Raw genomic sequence first — 25,684 nt, 5'->3', positions numbered from 1 at the left:
GCGAAGGTTAGAAGCCCCCCTGAGGAAGAGGCGGATAAGGGAACGGCTCGAGAGGGGGCGTTTGGAACCACAACACAAAATGGTGGATAGGGCGGAGACCTGTCGGCGGAGCGTGTTAGGGGCCAGGCCCGCCTCAAAGCCGTCCTGTTGGAACACCAGTACCTGCACCGTGGAGGCCGCCGTAGGGACGATGGAGCGACGGTTGCACCATGACACAAAGGAGCGCCAGGTGGAGTCGTAAATTCGTGTCGTTGAAGGGCGTCGGGCCGCTTGGATGGTGCTGGCGACACGAGAAGGAACGCTGGCCGCCTTCAGCAAGCTCCGCTCACCCGCCAGGCGGTTAGCTGAAGCCATGCCGGATCCGGGTGGAGCAGTGGCCCTTGACGAAGAATCACTTTGTCGCGAGGAAGACTCCAGGGATGCCGGATGGACAGGGCTTGGAGGTCCGCGAACCATGGCCGATGGGGCCAGAACGGAGCAATCAGCAGGAGCTCCGCCCAGAGGAACAGCATCTTTCTGATGACTTTGGGAATGAGAGGCAGAGGTGGAAAGGCATAGAGGAGGTCGGCCGGCCAGTCGCTGTGAATTGCGTCCACGGCCTCTGCCCCCAGTTCCGGGTAGCGAGAGAAGAACCTCTCTGTCTGGCGATTGGCCCGAGTGGCGAACAGGTCCACCACAGGGAGGCCCAGGCGGTCGGTGATCATCCGAAACAGGTCCGGGTCGAGTGCCCACTCCCCCTGGTCCACTAACTCCCGGCTGAGCCAGTCCGCCTGGGTGTTTGTCACTCCCGATATGTGAGATGCCCGGAGGGACCCCAGGTGAGTCTCCACCCAGGCTCCCAGACTCTCGGCCTCCTCCATGAGGTGGCGAGATCGGGTCTCCCCAGGCGGTTTACATGAGCCTTGGTGGCTACATTGTCTGTCCGTACCAGTACGTGTTTGTGACACCCGATCCTGGAAGACCCGGAGAGCCAGATGGATGGCCCGAAGTTCCAACCAGTTTATATTGTGTGTCAAGTCGGACTGGGACCAACGCCCCTGGGCCATGGACGAGGACAGGTGAGCCCCCCAGCCCAGAAGACTGGCATCTGTTGTCAGAATGAGGTATTGGGAAACCCTGTACTCCTCCCCTTGAGGACTGCTGCTGAAGACCACCACTGAAGGGAGAGGAGAACCTTGTGGGGAAGGAGGACCTTGACGTCGGAAGTCCCTAGTTGACGCTTTTGGTACGGGAGCAGAAACCACTGCAGATCCCTGCAGTGGAGACGCGCCCAAAGAATGATCCCGATGCAGGAGACCATCTTTCCCAGGAGCTTGGACAGGGATGCCAGGGAGACTGGTCTCCCTGACAACACTGACCTGACCAGTGACCGCAGGCTGGACAGGCGGTCCTGGGAAAGATAAACCCTGCCCTCCGCCGAATCGATGATGGCCCCCAGGTGCTGTATGCGAGTCGTGGGTATCAAATGGCTCTTGGCCATGTTGACGGAAAACCCGTGGCTCTCCAGGACCTGGAGGGTGGTTTCCAAGTCCTGGCGCGCTAGATCCTCCGAAGTCGACTGGACGAGGAGATCGCCCAGGTAGGCCTGGATCCTTACCGGAAGAGTCCGGAGGTAGCCCACTAGCGCGGCCATGATTTTTGTGAAAACTCGGGGTGCCGAGGATAGGCCGAATGGAAGGGCTCGATATTGATAATGACGACCCGCATAACAGAAGCGAAGGAACTGCCTGAAATTCGTGTGGATGGGGACGTGGAGGTAAGCCTCTGTCAGGTCTATTGACGAAAGGAGGTCCCCGAGCCTGATACCCTCCAAGATGGAGCTGAGGGACTGCATTTTGAATCGACGGTAGACGACCCGTCGGTTCAGGGATTTGAGGTCTAGAATTGCCCTCCAACCCCCCGACGACTTCTGAATGACGAACAGGCAGGAGTAAAAGCCTTGTCCGTGCAGCTCCTGAGGAACCGGTTCGATGGCCTGAATTTCGAGTAGATGTTGAATGGCCGATACCATCAGGAGCCGGTGATCCCGATCCCGAGAGAAGGGGCATTTGAGAAATCGGGTCGGGGGGGTGGAGAGAAATTTGAGGGAGAGGCCCACCCTGACCGTCAGGGACGTGGCCTCCCATTGGCTGGCAAACAGGGCCAGGCGGCCTCCAATGGGAAGGCTTGATGAACTGTCAGCGGGATCTGCGGGCAGAGCGCCCACGATCCCCATGGAAGGAGCGTTTGAATTGGCCCCGCTGAGATTGGAACCCTTGACGCTCGGAGGGGCAGAATTGTCTAGATGGGAAGGACCTCTGATCTTGGTGAGGGTAAGTATTTCCTTCTGGCCCTCGAAAGGGACAAAAGGAGGAGAAGGAGGAGGAGGGGAATCTTTGGCCCGATCTACGAGACATGGCCAGTAAGTATTTACGTTTATCCCTGGATTCTGCTAAGAGAGGTTCCAGTGGAGCCCCGAATAAGAGGGAGCCTTCGAACGGGGATGACGCCAAACGCCACTTAGACTTGGCATCTGCCTGCCATTGCCTGAGCCAGGTAAGCCTACAGGCCGTGATAGTTGCCCCCATGGCCTTAGCCGTGAACCTGGATGAATTCAAAGTGGCATCGGCCGAAAATTCCAATGCCGCCAGTACCTTGTTAATGTCCTGATGGGAGCGTGAGTCAGACACTGGAAGACGTTCCTGCAGCTGCTTGAGCCAAAGAATGGAGGCCCGGTTGAAGAAAGAAGCTGCCATTGTAGATCTGACTGCCCATGCAGACTCCTGGTGAGACTTGACCAATACGTGCTCCAGACGGAGGTTCTCCTCTGGAGGGCCCGCAGTATATGATGAGGCCGAAAGGGTGGCAACAGGAGCATCAACCGAGGCACCTGTAGAAGGGAAGAAAACTCTGGGGCCATATTATATATGCGCTTGTCCAGTGTATTGGGTCTAGGCCCCGATGCAGGAGCAAGCCATTGTTTAGTGAGAACATCCCTGAACAACTTGGGCCCTGGGATCTTTTCGGTCTCAATGAGAGGTTCCTCAAACAGAGGTACAGAAGAAGAAGTGTCCTCCCCTGCCGGATTAGGGCGGGGTGTCCCTAAACCAGTCGTCAGCTTAGCTTTATGCAATAAAGATCTGAACATTTGAGGTTTAAATAGACCTATGAAAGAAGGTTGGTCTGGGGATAAGTCATCATCGTCAGACAACTCAGCATCCTTCACAGTCTCACCAGTGAGAGAACCTTGGACAGAAGAAGCTGATGAATGAGCTCTGGCGGAGGGTTGAGCCCTATCTGACATGAGACAGGAACCTTCCACATCTATGTGAGAAGGTGAGTTAGAGACCCATGAGGCTGTTCTGCGCTGCCTGTCAGCCTGAATACCCTGTTGTATGGCCTGATGGATGTAAGCCACCAAATCTGGGGAAATTACAGGCCACTCTTGAACCTGGTCACCCGTACTCTGCAGGGCTGGAGTAGGAGAAGCCCTGGGCACCCCAGGAGATTGAGCCCTAGGGGACCCTTCTTCCTGATTTCCAAAAAGGGATTCATTAACTTGTTGCTGTGGCTGCACACAAGTCCCATCCCCATCCGGGGATAAGGCTGGAGGCTGGGCCTGAGGGATGGATTCAGGTCTCACAGGAGAGGAGGCCCGAGCAGGGATAGAGGTTGAAACATCAGATTCCTTAATGGAGGCCTCCTTGAGGGCCTTTTGTATTGAACGTTCAATGGCCTGGTGCAGCCTCACCTCCTCCCTTGATCTAGACTCTGAAGATTTGGAGGAGGATTTCTTTGTCTTTTTAGTAGGGACCTCAGCTGAAGTTCCAGGCTGGTCAATGGAAGTGCCCTGTCTTTTGGGCTTGGACTGCCTGGTGGATGCCATCGTGAAGAAGGGCCCAGACCACACAGAATTGCAAAATGGTGGAGGGAGCAGGAGAGCCAAAATGGCGGCGGCCAGGAGGAGAGGAGGAATCCCTGGAGTGGCCTAGCAAGGGTTGCCACAGCCGTCTGCCGAAGAAAAGGCAATTAGGGCAAGGAGGGGAGGTTAGATCCTTTAAACAACCCCCCCCCCCGCAGGGAGAAACTTACAGCCGCCTGCGCTGTGCTCCAAACCTCCGAAGCTCTGCTGCTTCTTCTTCTAAATCCCTCCAGGCGCGTGGGCGAAAGCCCAGGAGGCGCTGAAATGCTGCTGCTCTAGGCAGCCGAACCGCCCTGCCCGCGGTCCCAAAGGAGCTGAAAGGCGAGCCGGTGGAAACAGAGGCGATCCTGCCCCCGAAGGAAGGCTCACAGCTCCTGCGCCTTCCGGCACAATGTAGCCCAGCAGAGCAGAGAAGGCTCCGACTTTCCCCACCCCTTCTGAAGCCGATGCGGCGGTGGAGGAAACAATCACCTAATTCCTGCCGAAGGGCTGCTACAGCGGCATAGGGAGAGAGCCCTTCTCGCTGTCAGGGAAGGCTCTACCTAATGGGAGCCTATCCCACCGCAAGTGGTCTTCAGCGGCCTTGGGACGAAACCTTGCTCGCTGGGAAACTTCCCCCCCCCAGGGGGTAAACAGGCAGGAAGGCAGGAACCAATTTAGAAAAAAATCCAATTAAGGCTAGAAAAACTTCCAAATTTCAGGAGCAGCTCAAACCGTGACTTGATCCAAATCGGATCGAGTCTGAAAGCTGGGAGGCTACAGGAAGGGAGGAGCTTCTCAGCTAGCAGACCCGATCCGTCATCATCGGAAGAGCATACCCATGGAAGATGACCACCGGACCCACGATCAATGAGAATTTTCCATGATCCAGTGTAAGGTTTGCAATGGTTTCCATATCTATGGAGATTCTCAGTCATCCAAGTCATGATTGTCCCAAAGGTGTTTTTTTCAAGAGGCAACTGGACTTTCTGGTTTTTCTTTGAAGACATTTCACTTCTCATAGAAGCCAGAGTTTAAGAAGCTTCTTGGATGAGAAACAAAATATCTTCAAAAAAGCCAACAAAACCCCAGAAAGTCCAGTTGCCTCTTGAAAAAAGCATCTTTGGCACAATGGTTTCCATGATCCAGTGCAGTTTGTGGGTGCCACATCCCCTTTGGAAGCTGGCTTAAGACATCTGGTAATTCCCTTTTGATGGTTAGTGCTAGACATTGTTGTATTTTAATCAGAACTGCTTCAGACTGTTTACACCGCTCATCCCAGTAAACTTCATTATCCTTCCTTGCTGCTCTATGGAAAGCTGCATTTAGTCTTCTTACTTCTTTCCACTTGCCTACTGCCTTCGCTGCTTTTCTTTGCTCAGCTATTTTTATGGTTTCATCTGAGAGTCACTTTTTCTTTGGCTTCTTGTGTGGTATGTGTTCTTCTGCAATTCATGGTTGATTGAGTTTTCTGCTACACTTTATAAGGCATGTTCTCAGCAGTGTCCAGTAGTTCAAACCTATTTTTCCACCTCTATTGTATATGTAGTAGGAATTTTGGTGGCATTAAACTTCTTTGGAAGCACTGCCTTTTTGATGGTGCATAATTTGACTTTAATCTTTGCCACCAACAATTCATGATCTGAATGAATGGTTAACATGATCTCAGTGTGCCTGAAGCAGTAAAATTTAAATATTCCTAAAAGAATAAGGGACCATCTTTTGTTCAAGTGAAAGCCAATAACATAAAACAAATGGTAAAGTATGAGAAGTGAAATAAAATCTCAAGTTTCCAAGACAAATGGTGTATGAGCTATAGGGCCAGCTTAGGCATGTACTCAAATACCTGTTGATTCTAAACAACCAGAAACTAGCAGTAGCTCCAATTTTTCTTTCTCCAAAGCTATATTCCAGCAATATATTTGTGTTTAAAAATTTAGTACGCAAATAGTGAGCACCCTTTTTTTCTCTCTACATTATGATCTCATGTCAGTGAACAGCTGGTCATTCTATATACAGTACAGTTATTTGTAGAGGGGAGCCTTTGTATACATGCAAAAGAGCTTTAATGCAGCAATTATATTTCACCTATTGACACTCGGCCTTTGACTGAAGTCTGCCTATGAAGTTATCACCTGAACAGAACTTATAAAAAAAAACCTTTAGATTGAAAAAAAATAAAAATAGCTTACAAGATGAGTCAACAAATGAGTTTTGTGATACCTTAAAAATTATCTGCCCAAACTCCTAATACAGTAAGACATCTGAAACATGATCTAAAAATCCTCTAATCCCTTTCTTCTTTAGGTCTATTTTTTACATCTTACTAACTCACAAGATTGGAACCAGAGGCTTTGCATATAAGCAAGACAGCTGCAAAACATGCTCATAGCAAAACAGAATCAGGAGAAACACAGTGAATGAGAATACTCAAAACACATTTGTGCTGGGACGCCTACATGTGCTATGCCATACAAAGTGGAGTATTTATTTTGGACAGGTTGCCTGGCAAAGGAAGGCATTCACTGTATAAAATAAACTTCTGAAATGCTTATTAAAACCCACAATTGTGTAAGCATTTTTCAACTCATTGTTAAACATGAAAAGAAGGATAGGGGGTTGACAATTGACTATGAATGTTCTTTGGGACAGAGTAGGTTGACCAAACATCAAGTCACTGCAGTGATTTCATGTTCTTACTGAGAGGAGCAATTCAGAGATTTATTTAATTGCCAAGGCAAAATATGTAATATGTAATGCGCAAACCTCACAAAGAGAAAGGAAGGTATAATCTGTTTGGAAAGCAATCAATTTTTCAAGTTTCTTCAAGCTTAGCTCTCACATAAGGTATACACCAACAGTTTCACTAAAAGCATGTTTTCTCCAGAAACCCTGTAGGACTGCTTATCAAAGCAAAAGGGTACATTTTGTACAAGAGATGATTAGGCATGTGGTGTATTTTAAAGGTTCTCAAGGGAAAATTTTAAGGAAAAGCACAAGTTCAAAAAATTGTCCATGTGTACTCAATTTCAAGGCAGTTTTCAATGTGAAATGAACTGCTGCTGATGGAAGGGTATAGTAATATAAACAGTTTACTCTGTGATGATCCTAGTTTGGCTGGTCTTGTCACTGCTGCTGTAAACTAGTTTATTCTCTATAAAATATGACCCCATGATTTTGTCTTTAATATTGTTGCATCTATATATTATTGTCAATTCTTTATAAAAAATATTTCTAGAGCTATCCCAATTCCAAAATTAAAAATTGAATAAACATCACAGCATCGAGAAATATGACAGTTACCCATAAGGAACAATACAAATTCTCATTTATAATTTAATCTCGTAAAATGTCTATGTTTAGTCCAAGATCTTTGAGTAATACAGGTAGTCCAAAATTTCTGTTTCTATCAAAATTTCTAAACAAGGCAGTTAAAGTGAGTTTTGTCCTACTTTACAACCTTTCTTGCCACAGTTGTTAAGCGAATCGCTGCAGTGCAACTTTCATAAATACATCCCAGTTGTCTCAATTTTGATTATGGGACCATGGAGATGCTGCAACAGTCACAAGTGTGAAAAGTGTTACTTTTTTCAGAACCACTGTAACTTTGAAAAATCACTAAACAAATGGTTATAAATTGAGGACTACCTGTAATTAGGTTTTCAATGCTTATGTAAAGGCACGCAAATAGGCAGTCTCTGCAAGGGTACTATTCCAGAGGAAACATGTTTTGACAAAGAGGATACACTTTCTATTTTTTTCTAGAGTAAGCAGAAGCCAAAGGAGACGGATGATAGGATTTCATAAATGACTTCCTGAATTGCACCCATAAACCTATTGATAACCAGTGCAGCTCACACAGCAGAAGTGTTACATGAGCATAATATATCTGCTCACATTGCCTCCTTCTGCACCAACTGCAGTTTCTGAGTATATTTCAAGAGTAGCCCCATATAAACTGCCTTGAAATTAACAATAATAGTTGCCTTTGCAGCTTAACACCAATGCCAATTATAAATAAAATATGGTAAATGTCAAAATAACTTATATTGAACAGAACCTGTACAAGTAAATCATGATTATCTACCAAGAATTCCATTAGATATTGTCCATATTACTGGAGGTAGCTATGAGGATAAAAGCTCATAGCTATCTTACAAGTTTCATTTGTCTTGACAACTCTTTTACTCAGACATTTTTTAAGTAAAAACTGTGGCTGAAAGGACCTTCAGGGATTGATGTACAACTTCAATGCATAGAATAATACCATCCCATTTTATTCTGAGGAGGAAAGTCCCCTAATGTGTATACAACACAGTATTACATTGCATTACATTAATTTAATTTAATATTTAAATTTATATACCGCCCTTCTCCCGAAGGACTCAGGGCAGTGAACAGCCATAAGTAAAAAACATCAAATACAAAATATAAAAACAATTTAAAATGAATTAAACAATTTGGCCCGACAGTTAAAATCCCTCATTAAAAATCCAAATTAAAATACACAATTGGAGAGATTCGGCCAGCCCGACTTGATGAAATAAAAAGGTTTTGAGGGCCCGATGGAAAGTACATAAGTCTGGAATCGTCCGTATCTCCGGGTGGAGCTCGTTCCAGAGGGCAGGTGCTCCCGCAGAGAAAGCTCTCCCCCTGGGGGCCGCCAGTTGACATTGTTTGGCCGACGGTACCCGGAGGACCCCCTCTCTGTGGGAGCGTACTGGCCGGTTGGAGGCTCTCGATGGCAGAAGGCGATCCCATAAATATCCCGGCCCTAAGCCATGGAGCGCTCTAAAGGTGGTCACCAACACCTTGAATCGCACCGGGAGGACCACCGGGAGCCAGTGCAGCTCACGCAGGAGAGGTGTTACATGGGAGCGCCATGACGCTCCCAAATTCACCCGCGTGGCCGCAGTCTGGACCAATTGGAGCCTCCAGGTGCTCTTCAAGGGGAGCCCCATGTAGAGAGCATTGCAGTAGTCCAGGCGGGAAGTGACGAGGGCATGAGTGACCGTGCGTAAGGAGTCCCGATCCAGAAAGGGACGCAACTGGCGAATCAGGCGAACCTGATAAAAAGCCCCCCGGCCACGGCCGTCACATGCTCTTCTAAAGACAGCCGTGCATCCAGGACACCCAAGTTGCGAGCCCTCTCTGTGGGGGCAAACGACTCACCCCCAATAGTCAGAGATGGCACCAACCGACTATATCGGGACGCCGGAAGCCACAGCCACTCAGTCTTGGATGGGTTGAGCTTGAGCCTGTTTCTCCCCATCCAGATCCGTACGGCCTCCAGACACCGGAACATCACGTCAAGGGCATCATTGGGGTGATCCAGGGTGGAGATGTACAGCTGAGTGTCATCAGCGTACTGATGGTACTTCACCCCGAAACCACGGATGATCTCACCCAGTGGCTTCATATAAATGTTGAACAGAAGGGGCGAGAGGACCGACCCCTGTGGCACCCCAAATACAAGGCACCTCGGGGTCGACCTCTGGCCCCCCGTCAACACAAACTGCGACCAGTCAGAGAGGAAGGAGGAGAACTGCAAGAGCCTTGGTAGTACAGGGGTTTAAGGCACCCTGTTATTAAGCTGGTTATTAAGACCAGCTGCCTGCAATTACTGCAGGGTTCGAATCTTGCCAAGGCTCAAGGTTGACTCAGCCTTCCATCCTTTCTAAGGTAGGTGAAATGAGGACCCAGTTTGTGGGGGCAATAAGCTGACTTTGTATAAATATAGAAAAGGATGAAGGCTATTGCTGAGCATATTGTAAGCCGCCCTGAGTCTTCGGAGAAGGGCGGCATATAAATCAAATTAAAAAAAAAAACCACCGCAACACGGTGCCCCCCACCCTTAACCCCTCCAACAGGCGCAGCATGATACCATGGTCGATGGTATCAAAAGCCGCTGGGAGATCTAACAGGACCAGGACAGAGGAACAGCCCCTGTCCCAAGCCCTCCAGAGATCATCAACCAATGTGACCAATGCCGTTTCTGTGCTGTGCCTAGGCCTGAAGCCCGATTGGAACGGATCGAGATAGACCGCTTCATCCAGATACTGGGGGAACTGTCATGCCACCACACTCTCAACAACCTTCGCCACAAAGCGAAGGTTGGAGACTGGACGATAATTTCCTAAAACAGCCGGGTCCAAGGAGGGCTTCTTGAGGAGGGGCCTTACCACTGCCTCTTTCAAGATGGCGGGAAAGTAGCCCTCTCTCAAAGAAGCATTAACAACCCCCTGGAGCCAGCCTCGTGTCACCTCCCGAGAAACCAGCACCAACCAGGAGGGACACGGGTCCAATAAACATGTGGTAAGTCTACCCAGAATCCTGTCCACGTCTTCAGGGGTCACTGGGTCAAACTCCTCCCAGATAACGCTCTCAAGACCTGTCTCCGTCACCCCGCCTGTATCTACCCAGTCAGAGTCCAGGCCTTCCCGAATTTGAGCGACTTTGTCATGCAGATACTGCACAAAATCCTCAGCCCTGCCCTCCAAGGGGTCCTCCTGTGCTCCCGGATGGAGCAGGGAGCAGATCACCCTGAACAGGGCGGCTGGGCGGTTATCTGCAGATGCAATAAGAACAGAAAAATAATTAAACTTTGCTGTTTTTATCGCCACTAGGTAGGTCTTAATATGAGACCTTACCAGTGTTCGGAAAGGCTAGCCCTCCAACTGCTCCCTAGGCGTCTTTTCCGGCGCTTCATCTCCCTCAGCTCCTCGGAGAACCAGGGAGCTAAGTGTGATCGGCGGTGGATCAGAGGCCGCAAAGGCACGACACGGTCCAAAGCTCCAGCGGCCACCCTATCCCAGGCGGCCACCAGGTCTTCAGCCGGGTTGTGAGCCAGAGCCTCAGGGAATGGCCCAAGCTCTGTCTGGAACCTATCAGGATCCATCAGGCGCCTGGGGCGGAACCACCTAGTCAGTTCCACCTCCCTGCGGCGGGATGTAGCGGTTTGAAGGTCAAGTTGAAGGAGAGAATGGTCAGACCATGACAAGGGTTTAATCACTACATCCCCTATATCTAAACCATTCAGCCACTGGCCAGAGATGAAAACCAAATCCAGAGTGTGTCCCCCTATGTGTGTAGGGCCATGAACTAACTGGGTCAGGTCCATGGCCGTCATGGAAGCCATGAACTCCCGAGCCGCCTCAGATGTTTCACCGACGGACGGCAGGTTGAAATCCCCCATAACCATAAGTCTGGGGGTATCAACCGCCATCCCGGCTATCACATTGAGCAGTTTAGGCAGGGCTGTCGCCACGTGGTAGGGAGCCAGGTACGTGATCAGCAGGCCCACCTGCACCCCATGACCCCACTTCACAAAGAGGGACTCACATCCGGCTATCTGAGGCACAGTGGCCTCCTTTGGACCACTTATCCTTTATAACTACTGCTACCCCCCCCGTCCCTCCCCTGAACCCTCGGCTGATGGAATGCTCAGAAGCCTGGTGGGCACATTTCAACAAGGGGAACCCCCCCCCCCTGGCTCAACCAGGTCTCCGTAATACCCGCCAGGTCCACTCCCCCCTCTTGAACAAGATCACAAATGAGAGGGGCTTTATTTACAAAGGACCTGGCGTTGCACAACATCAGCCAAAGGCCCGGGCCCTGAGGATCTGTGCAACCTGGGGAATGAGAGGAGCATTGGGGGCCGGAGCATGCCACTGCTCGGAGACAGCGGGCGCGTGCCCCCATAACCAGATATGGCCCCCTGCTCCCACCATATCTGCCCCTCCCACTTACAGTACTGATGGTATCGTCCTCCTCAGCATGGACTCTAACCCCCTCATTGACTCCAGACCCCGCACACCCCATTACGTGGCCCACTCTCGGACCCGGCCTCCCCCTCAGTGGTTTATCCCCCAAACCCACAACCCTACCCCCCCTCCCAGAACACCTTAAAACTTTGGTTAAAAAAGAAATTAAAAAGCCCCTCAACCCCCTCTTCACCACATGCGAATATGGAGGAGGAATCAGGATTTGAAAATAGTAATGACTTGTCTACTTGTTGATGAGGCTATAGAAGGAAGTTCACATAGAGGATGCTGGAAAATGTGAACATATTCTTTAATGCATATATTCAGAGAAGGAATTTTTTTTTTAATCCTCTCTGTTATTTTGTAAAAACAACAATCTTCTGAACAATCTTCTTCACTGCTCAGTACTTTCAAATTATTCTAGAAGAAACAAAAATCTTCATATGTTTTCACCCTGTTTGCCAGCTGCTAGCCAATAAATAGAATTCATAGGAAGTAGAGGAAATGGCTCGAGGCAAGACAGCTGAGGCTGGAATGTGGGACTGCTGATGGTGCTGGAGTTTGGAGTGTGTCACAAATGAAATGGATATTTGAGCCTACAGCATATAAGTTCATCTAAACAAGACAAGATATGTATCCAGGAAAAAAAATGAAATGGGAGCACAATAAATCACACAGGATTGACAAAAAAGAAGCAGAGTCAGCCAAGAGCAGAGAGCTATGGGCAGGCAAAGGAGAAACTGTTTATATTCCAAGAAAAAAGGTGAAGTCTACTTCCAAGTATCTTATCCACATGGAAATTCTAAAAAAGAAATATTGCTGTAACATGAGCTGGTGGACTAAGAAAATACTCAGAAAATACTTGTAAAGAGACTATGAAAATGAAAGCAATTTAGAGGGAAGGACTAAAAGAATTATAGCGCCCTTAAAGAAATCTAACACTGTGTATCGTTTATCATCAGTCTACCAACTTTAGAGAAAACACTTAACAGACCTGTCTTTCCGATCTGTGCCTTCACACCCAAAAATACTGTCAAATTTTAAATATGATGCAGAGCTGGGTTTTTCTCTCTCTGTGTCTCTTTATCAATCTATTTGAAATATTACTGAACATATATATATATATAATTAATATATATAATTGTTATAGTGTATATACAAGACCATTCATATTCAGGTCAGGTAAGACTTTTTATATCTCTCACAAACTACTTGACAAAATAGTTCTAATGGGTTAAAAAACATTCTTAATTGTAACTTTGCAGCCAAGCAATTACACTATGGATAGGGAGGCCTACTCATGCCTGTATTTAATTAAATTAGAAATAGGGATTTAGTGACGTATTCCAAAATCCGAAATATTCATATTTCTGGGACTTTGCACTCGTGTCAGAAGTACCAAGGCACTTCCGAGTTGAAAGGATTAGCCGATTACATCACTGTTGATTGGGGACACCAGTTGGGGGCTCCTTTCATGTCCCTGGCAGGAGTTGGAGCAAAGGACAAAAGCTCATTCCATCCCACTGCAGCACTTGGATCTTGAACACGGGCTTGCTAACCTCCAACTCAAGTGTCCTAACCACGAGAGCCACAAAGCTCCTACTGACCAAGTGTAATTGTAATAAATACAGTTATACAGTACAACGAACCAGAGCCTGAGAGAAGCATGTAAGGCAGGGAGGAAAGCGATAGGGAGCAACTGTAGAATTGGTGGTTGTCGTGGGGACCAGAGAACCAGTGACTGTGAGCAGCAACAGAACAGCATGGCAGACCAACAGTCGGGGTGGGGTGGGAGGGGGGCAATGACATGGACAAAGAAAAGCAGGGAGGGATGAATATCCGATAATGGTGGGCATAAGGCAAGTAGGAAGAGAGGATAAAAACAACTACAGAACACAAGGCAAAGAATAAAGGCATAAATATGTAGACTGAGTAGACAATAACAAGTACGGAACATGAAAATGCAGAGAAGAGGGGGATAAATAAAGCTCATAAGAAGGCAAGGAGGGAAAGGATCACAACAAGAGGAGAGGGATTATTATAAATAATACTCTAACAGTACTCCATGACAGGATAAGAATGAACCTTGCATTTAAGCCCCACTCAACACTGAAAATTTTAAACTTCAACACTGAAAATTTTAAACTTTGACATGTTTAAATGAACTGATACTATTGTGATCTGCGAAACATGTTCCATGTATACGCTTATGCCCATAGAAGAACTGATGTGGTTTCCATCTTCAAAAAAAAAAGGGGGGGGGGAATCAGACCTAGGAAACTGCAGACCAATCAGCCTAACATCAATACCTGAGAAGGTACTGGAAAAGATAATCAAAAAACAGATCTGTGAACATCTAAGCAACAAATAAAATTATAACTAGAAGCCAGCATGGATTTGTTAAAAACAGATCATGCCAAACCAATCTTATTTCATTCTTTGACAAAGTGACTAAATTAGTAGACCAGCGAAATGCTGTGGACATAGTATACCGTATAGTTAATTTCATTAAGGCATTCAACAAAGTAGACTACAACTTACTTCTTGGTAAACTAGAAAAAGTGGGATAGATAGCATCACCACCAGATGGATTTGTAACTGACAGACAAACCATACTCAACGAGTCGACCTTAATGGTACTACATCTAGATGGAGAGAAGTAAGCAGTGGGGTACCACAAGGTTCTGTCTTAGACCCAGTACTCTTCAATATCTTCGTAAATGATTTAGATGAGGGAATAAAAGGGGAACTCATCAGATTCGCAGATGACACTAAGCTGGCAGGAATAGCCAACACCCTAAATGATAAGCGCAAGATCCAGATGGATATCCACAGACTTGAACATTGGGCCCTATCTAACAAAATAAAATTCAACATAGAAAAAAGTAACATCTTACACTTAGAAAAACCAAAGAAAGAAAAAGAAAAAGAAAAGAAAAACCACAATCAATTAAATATGAGTCAGCAGTGTACAGCAGCAGCCAAAAAAGCCAATGCAATCCTAAATTGCATTAACAGAGGGATTGAATCGAGATCACATGAGATATTAGTACAACACTATAAAGCCTTAGTAAGGCCACACCTAGAATACTGCATCCAGTTTAGTCACCGCACAATAAAAAAGATGTTGAGACTCTAGAAAAAGTGCAGAGAACAGCAACAAAAATGATTAGAGGCCTGGAGGCTAAAACATATGAAGAACGTTACAAGAACTGGGCATGGCTGGTCTAGTTTAGAGAAAGACCATGGGTGACATGATAGCAATGTTTCAATATTTGAGGGGCTGTCACAGAGAAAAGAGGGAGAACCTATTATCCAAGGCACCTGAAGGCCAGACAAGGAACAATGGATGGAAACTGATCAAGGAGAGATTTAACCTAGAAATAAGGAGAAATTTTCTGACAGTGAGAACAATCAACCAATGAACAGCTTTCCTTCAGAAGTTGTGGGTGCTTCATCACTAGAGGCTTTCAAGAAGAGACTGGACAGCCACTTGTCAGAAATGGTATAGGGTCTCCTGCTTGAGAAGGCAATTGTACTAAATGACCTACAAAGTCCCTTCCAACTCTGTTATTCTAAGAACACATAATGTTCTATTAGCACAGTTTTTCTAAATATATTTAGAGAGTACCTATTTAGGAGTATAGGTAGTCCTCAAGTTACAACCGGTCACTTAATGTGCATTCAAAATTATGACAGGCCCAGAATGAATGTTTTGTGGGCAATAAAACTAAAAAAATTATTCACATACTTCCATAGTCAAGTGAATGCATTTTGTTTGCTTGGCAACCAGCTCACCTTCATGACTTAGTTGCAGCATCTCTGGTCACGTGATCATTATTCGGGGGGGCATCCATTCAGAAGAATGGCTTCACACTTATGACCATGGTGTTTGTTTAACCTCAAAAAAATTCCTAAAATCATGTCATACAGGTGCCTCGATTTACAGCTATTATGACGTACAAACAGAAATCTAGTGCCAATTGTGATCATAAGTCAAGGACTACCTGTAGTAGCCTCACAGCTTATAACTCTTTTTGCTTTTGTTTTTTAATCAAGACTATCAATGGCATATTAGGATAAAGAACCAGCTGGGAACTTTATTTTAAGAAGTTGGGCAAATAATATTTGCTGGTATTTCCTACATTGGGTTAATATTTATTTTCATTTTTTAAAAAATCACTAATATATTATTATATTCTATATATTAGTCTTCTCATGCTTCTAGAAATGTTGGATTACAATTTTAAGAATACCAAATCAATGTTCACAGATTTATGGATGGTATGCCAGTTAGTTATCTTAATCTTTATTTATTGATTAGCTATGCCAGTTAGTTAAAACAGATGCTAAAGAACCAAACCAGGGAAAGCTGAAGTAAATGATGTGTGACAGAAAGAGATCATGATCAAAACTAAATATATAAATTAACTAAAAAGTAAACTATATGCCATGTTTCAGTTTATGTATATCCATACATTTTAATACCTTTATCTTTGTTTTTTTCTTTTCCAAGGGAATCCAGTTTCTTTCTCAATGATTTCTTCCTCTTTTGCCCATCTAGAACATACAAGCAATAAATGTTAGTAAGTGCAGCAAGTGTTGTCTGCCTAAGGTATCAAGTTTAATTTACGAAATGCCAGATAACACATGAATCATTTTATCTATCTGAAATAGATAGATAAATATCTATTTATCTATCTAGAATAGATAGATAAAAAATATGTCTTTTGTATATTTTCTTTTAATATTCTACAAATCTTATAATAGGCTTATAAATAAACACGTCCATTATAAAAACTATTATTGATTTATAATAAAAAGTTCGTATTTCCTTGAGATTAAGCCTACATTATACTTTATGATGTATAGGTTATTCTTTTAACAGCAGAAGCCGTACTAGCTAACATTTTCTAATGCATCTATTTTTGTAAATAGACTTTTATAAAAGATATTTTATAATAAAATGTTCTAGTATGATTAAGAAACTTAAACTGCTTTAACGTATCATCTTGGTATATGAATTGTAAAGTAGAACTCCACTAATTTTCTAGGCGATTAAGCAGATATTTGTTCAACTGGAGAACTTAATTGTTTGCCTCAACTTGCCATTTCAGAATATTTAAGGGATGGACCTGTAACCGAATTATGCTACTTTAAATTGCAGACTGGTTTGAATGCTTTTCCATTCAACAAAAAGTGGGGGTGTAAACAGCAAAAAGTACATCACATTAACTCCATGACAGATCTCATGCGGCTTACAATAAACAGTTCCCATTAACTGCAGAATTCACCAATTCAGGAACATCAGTGAAATAATTCCATTAGTGTCTAATAAGTGTGGTCTCAGCAAATATACATTTCAAGGTAATGGACAGAATTACTCTTTGGAGGCAAAAATACACATTTGTGCCCAACTTCTAAATTTGAAAAAAAAAATGGTCAGATGCTACTCTCTGGCTTTCTGCTCCAATTCCCATTTTCCACACACGTAAAGCTGCCTCCCTTTGATAAATACACATAATCTCTGAAAGAGACTAGCGAGAGATGACATCAGAGAGGATGTAGGGAAGAACTGTTAAACCATTTCCTTGGCTGTCCTTTCGCCATAGAAATTCTTCTGCTGTCATTTCAAACTAAAGGATAAAATTACTCATGAAAGTTTCCTAAGCAAACTGATTAAACATAGGATAAGAGATTTTATTTTTGTAGTGATAACTGAATAAGAAACAAAAAGCAGAGAGTAAAATAACGTATCTCTACTTGGTTCATGCAATGTTGGTATGCAAAGACAATCGACTTTATGTGATTGACACTTTCAATTTGTTCATAAATGATACAAAGGGAGAACTGTGCAATAAAGTCCCAAATTGCTCCGAGTGGTTAAAATAAAAAGAGACATTGATATTTCTTCAATCTGGAGGAATTATTGCAGAAAAAGTTGAATTATAGCAGAAAAAGTTGAATTATACCCTGCTTCCCCCAAAATAAGACCTCCCCGGATAATAAGCCCAATCAGGCTTTTGAGCGCATGCACTAAAATAAGACCTCTCTGAAAATAAGCCCTCCCTGAATATATTTAAATGCATTCGCAGCTGGTTCCCGCCATTCCTCTGCTTAGGGTTAGGGAGACCGAGCTGAAAATCAGGTAAGATGGCAAGAGGAACCCTGTCTTGCTCCACGTGCCCCAAAATAATAAGATCTCCTCAAAAATAAGGCCAAGCATTTATTTTGGGGTTCAAAAAAATATAAGGCTGGGTCTTATTTTCAGGGAAACACGGTAGCAGCAAAAGTTGCATGCAAGCTGCTAAGTAAAATAAATAAATCAAACTGCAAACTTATATTACACGATTTGAATTATCTGAGAATCATGGGACAGCAGTGTGAAGACATTAACTGAATGGTTCAGTATGTTTAGCAATAAAGAAAATATCATCAATGTCATTACATCTTTATATAAGCACTGACATTACACAGAATATTTTATCCCTTAGATTTAAAACATTTGAAGGTTTTTACTTTGGAAAAGGCAAGAGATGGAGCATTCTGTACTAATTATGGTTTAAAGGTAGACTTCAAAATCAGTCTGTGTAGTACAGAGGAATTGGATAGGTTTGGGACATCCAGTGAAACTCAATTGTGAAAGATTACGCAAACACAACAATAAATATTCTTTATATATTGCTAACGTATGGTATTCTCTATAGATATTATGACTCTATTATGGATGTCATTGCATGAAGTACACTGATACAGTATGAGAGTGCTAGTAAGATCCAGTTTTAAGAGAGAGGGAGTCTATGAGGAACCTTTTTATATAGAATCAGATTTTAGGAACTTTGAAGAAGACAATGGCAACTCACTTCTGTCTTAATGTTCTTTATCCCCACCCCCCACCCCGAGGGAAGCTTGAGTGAAATGTTAAATAAAACTGGACAATTTTATATGACATGGATTACAAAATGAATAGCTACATAAAATGATTATGTATTACTTCTGTTAAATAGAAGCAGTAAGTTAGATAAAATGATTATATATAACTTTTAGATAAAATGATTACATATTACTTCTACTAGTAGAAGCAGTAGGTTACTAGTCACTAGAAACATTACAGAAAAACTGATACTATATTTATATTTGAGGAGTTCTTAATTTTTATCTATCTGGCTTTTATAGGAATAGAAAAAAAATGGGATAAAAAAATCTCACGGTTAAACATCCATATGGAATGCTGTGTTTATTTATTATTAAAATCAGTTGAATGCTATCCTTTACATAACAAATCATCAGAAGTTAAAACATCCATAGTAAAAATAAAAGTATGCTTCAAATAAACTAATCCAATTGGAACAGAACCATTAATCCCCAATATAATCCATACAAGAATAACATCAGTGAATAACAATACAAAATAAAATGATGGAGAGAATTTTGCATTAAAAATTCTGCAGAAAAGCTCCACTTTTAACATGTTCTAGAAGCACCGTTAATGTGGGAGAAGGTCTAACTATAGGAAGAAACCCAGTGATGGGATTCAATTGGTTCAGGCTGGTTTGGCTGAACCAGGGGTGAAATGTAAAAATTTTCGCTACCGGTTCTGGGCTTAGTGATCAGGTGACTGGGTGGGTGTGGCTTGTTGGCCAGGTGGGTGTGGCCAAATTGACATCATTTCTTTGCCCTTTTTTAACCTACAAAACACAACACAACACAACTGGCTCGCCCACAATGTAAAAGCAGCTGTGCTAGACCCAAAATGGCCCCTGCAACAAGCAGGAACCTCACACAGGCAGAAAAAGCCCAAAAACCCCCAACTTTTACACTTTACACACACACAACACAACAGGCTCACCCACAATGTAAAAGCAGCTGTGCTAGACCCAAAATGGCCCCTGCAACAAGCAGGAACCTCACACAGCCACAAAAAGTCCAAAAAACCAACTTTCACACTTTACACATACAAAATTCCATATACAGCTTTGTGAGATTTTGTGTGTTTGTGTAGTTAGAGTGAAACACTACAGAACCACACAAAATCTCAGAAAGCTGCACAAATATTATTTTATTTTATTTTAATTTTTATATAAAAGCAGCTAAATTTAAAACTTCCTAAACTTTAAATGGTTAGATCTAAAAAAAGAACAACTAAAAAAACCCCCAAATAACTTCTTTTTTTTTAAAGCTCCCAAAAGGGAAAAAAACTTACAGGCAGGCAGGCAGGCATGCAGAAAGAGCTGTTCACCGCTGAGCTTGATTGCAGGCAGGAAGATTCAGTTGCTTGCTGATGCAATGGATTGCAGGGATTACAGCAAGCGAAGCAAGGCAGGTGTGCGAAGGTAAGCAAGCTGGAGGCTGGGAGGGAAGGGATTTTTGCTACCGGTTCTCCGAACTGCCCGCTGCCATTGCTACCTACTCACCTGAGCTGGTCCGAACCGGGAGCATTTCATCCCTGGGCTGAACCGGTAGTTAAATTGCTGGCTGGCCCCGCCCCTTCCTGCCCCTTCCCAGAGTCACCACACGCCCCATTTTGGCTCCCAGGTAAGGGCAGGGAGGCCTCCTAGGGCCAAAACGAGGCACGGGGGGGGGAGTGCGGCCCAGCTTGCTAGCCTGCCTTCCCTGCAGCCTCCCACACGGCCCAGCTACCTGCCTGTTTAGTAGCCTTCCTTTGCTTGTTTGCCAGCATGAACGGCCTGTTACAGGGCCTTCCTAGGGCTCCCCCGGCCTCTACAGGCCGAAATGGAGGGTCCCTGGCCCCGATCCACCCTCCCCACCCCATTTCCCATGGCTTTACTGTACTTACTTTTCGAAGAGCTGCAGAAGAGACTGAGCCACGTGTCAGAGAAGCCAAAGTGTTTTATTCAGATGCTGCTGAAACTATAAGAACATGAGATGTAAGGAAAACAGCTTTCCCCATCTGAATAAAAGACTATGGCTTCTCTGCCATGAGGGCCTGCAGACATAGTTTTTACCCAGTCTGGTCAGGCTTAGTTTGGGCCCAGTCTGCTTGCTGCTGACTGGCTAGTTTGAATGAGCAGCTTCAGGGATTGGGGCATGGCAGCCAATCAACAAGGGCCTTGCAGTTCAGTCTAATGAGACAAAGGAAACTACCTCCCCTTTCATTGGCTGCTGCTGTTGCTGCCTCAATCCCTGAAGCTGCCTCAATCCCTGAAGGCTGCTAGCCACATGGCCCTAGCCGAACTCTTTTATGCAGAAGCTGGTGCAAATGTTTTCCTTAGATTTCACGTTCTTACAGCTTCACTATCATCTGAATAAAACACTTTGGCTTCTCTGCCAGTGGGTCAGCCTCTTCTGGACCTCTAGAGATCTTCAAAAACAGTAAGATCTTCAAAAAGTAAGTAATAAAATAAATGGCAAGATTAACATTTCCATTATTTTCAGTGGGAAGTAAAGATAATTAAGTTAGCATGAATGTAACCTATTATTTATTTATTAGTTTGATTTATATGCCACCCTTCTCCGGAGACTCAGGGCGGCTTACAATGCATTAAGCAATAGCCTTCATACTTTTGTATATACCTGCTTAGTACGGCTTTTTAGACCCCCTTAGCGGTGTTCTATTTTACACAAAGTCAGCTTATTGCCCCCACAAACCGGCTCCTCATTTTATCTACCTCGAAAGGATGGAAGGCTGAGTCAACCTTGAGCCTGGTGAGAACTGAACTCGCAGTAATTGCAGGCAGCTGGCAGCTAAGTGCTACTTTAACAGCAGCAGTTTAGTCTGCTGCGCCACCAAGCTCCTAATTAATAAAATTAAGATTATGTTTAAAATTAAGATTATGTTTATATTTTTAAACATAATATTAAGATTATGTTTAAAAATATAAAAGAACTATATGTTAAAAATATCCCTGATTTGCAACTAAATCATTTATTTCCATCCTCTGATGTTTGTAACAAATTGTATTTTTTTGTTTTGATAAAAGAAAAGTAAATATTCATTGAGAATTAATCTGTTTCTTCATAGCAGTTCCTCTCTCACCATCCTCTAAAGCTCTACTCCTTAACTGATTTTTCTTAATAATTTGTCTATTTAGAACAACATAAAGGAAGCAGAAAAAAAGGCGACAGAATTCCTAAGGGAGCAAAATCTCTACAGCTATATAGAAACCCTACAGTGGTCTCTAAAGTGGTCTTATTACCAGAGTAAAAAGCACAAATTCAGCAAGTTTTTATATTTGCTTGAGAGTCTGTGAGAAACCTTTTTGCTAATGTTAGAATGAGACTTCACTGAACAACTAATGTAGTTTTGACTTCCTGTAGTTCTTGAAATCCATGTTACAGAATTCAATGTTTCAAAGGTATTCATATCATTTTAGCCATTTTTTACATGATTGCCAGATTTAAAAATTCTGAGTGTTCAAACATTTCATGGAAAAGTCTTTTTATAATGCTACTATCAAGCATTGTACATTAGGCTTGTCAAATTTCTTGTTTCTGATCAGATTGTATTTCACAATGCTTCAAGTGTATAATGGCTTATTTACTTATATTAACAGAATAGATATTATTAACAGAATAGATATTAGTAAAAATTATACCTTTATAGCCAAAAAAAAAAAAAAGTAATCCAAAAAAGGTGAACATTTTTACAGAACTATAGATGCGTTGAGTCCGGATGTGACGTGAGTGACATTGAGTTGGCAATGCCCACCAAATCACATGACCACGCCCACCTAGCCACGCCCACAGAACCTGTTGTTAAATTATTTGAATCCCATCACTGAAGAGACCATTCTACAGGGCCAGGGCCCTAACAGAACTTCTCCTAGTCTCTTGGCTTCCTTCACTTTAGGAAAGTGGGTAATAACTAATATCTATTTCTAGGAGAAACCTACTGGATGGATTGACTCCAATGGGCCACTGTATTCCACACTAATTATGTCTTACAAATAGACATCAAAGGCAGCTGAGTATCTTATCTATGGCCTACCTGACTACATCTTCATAAAATAGTATACGTGAATCCAGAAGGTCCTAAGCTTAACTTCCCACTCAAGAAATAACTCTGGAGCATAGCAAGCACTGCAAGGTTCAAAGTAACTCCATCTTACTAGCATTCAAGTTCAGCTTATTTTACCCCACTCAATTCCTTATAGTATAGCCTCTAGACAAGAATTAAGACTTCCACAAGCCAGGGATCAGTGGTGATATATAGTTGGCTTTAATCAAGCATACTGATGATCTCTCACCTGTTTCAGGGAGACCATTAACATGAGGTAATCCTGAGAATCCAGTGTCAATATAAAGAGAAACTAGGTAGATATATTTATCAGTGGAAGTTTAGCAAATAGAATGTGAAGATCATTAATCAATCAGTCTTGCTAATCAGCAAATAACTTAGTTTTCTAATTAAGTAAGCTGATCTCAACCAAGCAATGAAAATAAAACAAACCAAAATTCAACAAAATTAGCCATGGCAGATAGAAACAAATCTGTTATTGTGCTAAGTGTCAAGATACCTATTTCTCTGTGGGTGATTACTGCAATAAAGGGGGCTCTAAAATAATCTTATTCATTGCAGGCAAGATGAATAGATTAGAGAAACTACAAAAATTAGAAAAGTTGAGACAAAAGAATTTCAGATCCAAAAGAGCATCATTATCTACTGAATAGTGTTTCCCACTGGTGAATGATAAGCAATTAGACTCCTAACCAGAAATCTTAAAAATTAATACAATATTACAAAAATTAATACAGATAATACAGTCAGTACAGATTTCATCTGAGCCAAAGGTATTATGATCATGAATACTAAAAAAGCATTCTTCAGATACTGTACCCAGCTGCAGCTTCATTTAGTGTAGCCTCCACCAGTCTTATTTATTTACTGAAAAACATCATAAGATTGAAGTTCACTTTAGTTTACATATTTTTCAAACTATCCAAACAAATTGTTTGGAGTAAAATCCATCCCATAGGAATATCAGAAACAGTTCTACAAGATTTGAGGGCTTGTAAATAAATCACAGTCAGATGAAAGTATTTAGCATCAAATAGGAAAGGTTACTTGCACGCTTCGGGGTGGAAAATGAAAGAATAAAGCTGCAAAAATATAACTATCATTATATTACTGTCATTCACATTCCGTCCGATTAATATATATAGTGCTGGAAATCTTTGCACTGGAAGAGTCCCGTTGAATGTATACATTTTGTTTAGAGAAACTCATGAATTATTTTGTTAAATAAACATAAATTATTCACTTGATTGTTAAAATTTTTTAGTTGAGCATGGGGTCACTCCATGACCCTGTGCTTAGCACTGTTTTGAAATGCTTTCTCCTAGCAACATCAAAGCTACACAAAGAGTAGGCTGCAGGCTACGGGATTTCAGGTAGTCCTCAATTTATGACTACAGTTGGGACTTAAGTTTTGGTAGTTAAGTGGTTGTGATTGTAAGTCAAGAAACCCATGTGATAAGACCCTATTTTTCAACTATTTTTATTGTGGTACTTAAGTGAATGATGTGGTTGTAAATGTGAATCACATGGTTGTTAAGCAAATTCACTGTCCCATATGGGCGTTTAAACCAGTAAAAAACATCACAAATCAGTCACATGCCTGCAGGACAATACAACTGATCATAAATGCGACTGGGTTGCCAAGTGCCCAAAATGATGGAATGTGGGCAGATGGTGCAATGGAGTGCTTTACAGGCTGTAAAGCAATCTTTCTGTGGCCATCATAACTTTGAACTATTGTTAAATGACCAGTCATTAAGTCAAAGACTATCTGTAAAGTGAAGAAGGTTGCAAATTCAATACATGCTACTTCTAATTAATTAACCTTGAAAGATGGCAAGAAGAAATGACAGATATGGAACAAATTTTATCTGACATGGCACAAAGTACTGAAAAAGAGACTACAAGTGACACAGCAATAGAATGATTTGGAAAAGGACATTTTGCTGGATACAGAAAGTAAATTGGCTGTTTTAAAAATTAAAAGGAAAATCCAAATATTAAACAAAGAGAACAACCAAGAAAAAAATTCTTTTCAGATCTACTAAAGAGACTTGTTAAAGTCTTAAAGAAATATATGGAATGGGGTAAAAAAGAATTGAAGAGAACTCATATCCTACAACATTTGATTGAATTAAAAATTAGAATGATTTTTAGAATGATAAAAATTAGAAACTGTTAGAATGAAAAATGGAGGAATATAAAGATGGTTTATTTGATCAAAGTTAAAAGAGAAGACTTTTTTTTTTGCAAAGGTCTGGTAAGTCTTTATGGATTTTTTGCTGATACCAGGATTGAAAATGTTTTATGAAATTGCTTATAGATAAGGCATGGGCTATGGAATGAAGAGATATCTGTTTATAACCTTACAGAGGGAAAAGAGTTATTAAATTTGTATAAACATGCCTGTTGTAATGCAGGCTGGAAGTCACTTCTTTATATATTTATTACATTCTTTATTTTAATTTTCTTTTTTCCTGTACTTTTTATTCTTATTTTCCAGTTTCTAAATTTAGTTTGGCTTAATTTTCACTATTGTAATTAAATTCTTAATAAAAATATATTCAAAGGTAGTTTAATTTATTTTTCTTATTTTTTCCAGCAACCAGACTTGTACAATAGACTGCAGAAATATATTTTGACTTTAGCAACTGGACTTGTATTTTCGGAAATGAAAAGTTTGCTTAGTTCTTCTGAGAAAATCAAGTAAAGATTTTATTGTTACCTAATACATAGTATATTTGATAAAAACACATTTACATGACTGTTGGTTTCCCATCAGTCCATTTGACAACAGAGCCTAGTTTATACCTACCAGATCTCAGACGCAAAACTCTAAATGAATAGTAAACAGCAAAAATAGATTCAAAATCCATCTATTTTAATGGTAGCCTAGTGTTTTGCATAAACCTCTATGAGGATAATGCACAAAAATTTGCAAATATTTTTTAAACTTGAGTTGGCTGAATAAAGATGCTTTCTGTATCACTTTTTGATTTTTTCCCATTTTATGATGTTAACTATTGTTTATATTATATTATTTATATTTTTTTAATGACAAGG

General features: G+C 42.4%; 1 protein-coding gene across 5 annotated transcripts in view; it reads right to left on the bottom strand.

Annotated features, from left to right (window-relative positions):
* Positions 1–25,684, bottom strand: part of ARHGAP6 (Rho GTPase activating protein 6) — a 292,968-nt gene that overhangs the window by 34,543 nt on the left and 232,741 nt on the right. For all 5 annotated transcript variants that reach the window (XM_034435461.3, XM_034435469.3, XM_087871431.1 and 2 more), the window contains exon 3: positions 16,132–16,203. In XM_034435461.3, the coding sequence (XP_034291352.1) occupies positions 16,132–16,203 (72 nt within the window). The remainder of the gene's footprint in view (positions 1–16,131; positions 16,204–25,684) is intronic.

Source organism: Pantherophis guttatus, chromosome 5 (genome assembly GCF_059756535.1).
Source record: "Pantherophis guttatus breed Tessera chromosome 5, ASM5975653v1, whole genome shotgun sequence".
Taxonomy (NCBI): Eukaryota; Metazoa; Chordata; class Lepidosauria; order Squamata; family Colubridae; genus Pantherophis; species Pantherophis guttatus.
Note: the sequence above shows the minus strand (reverse complement) of the source record. Positions and strands in the feature narration are given on the sequence as shown.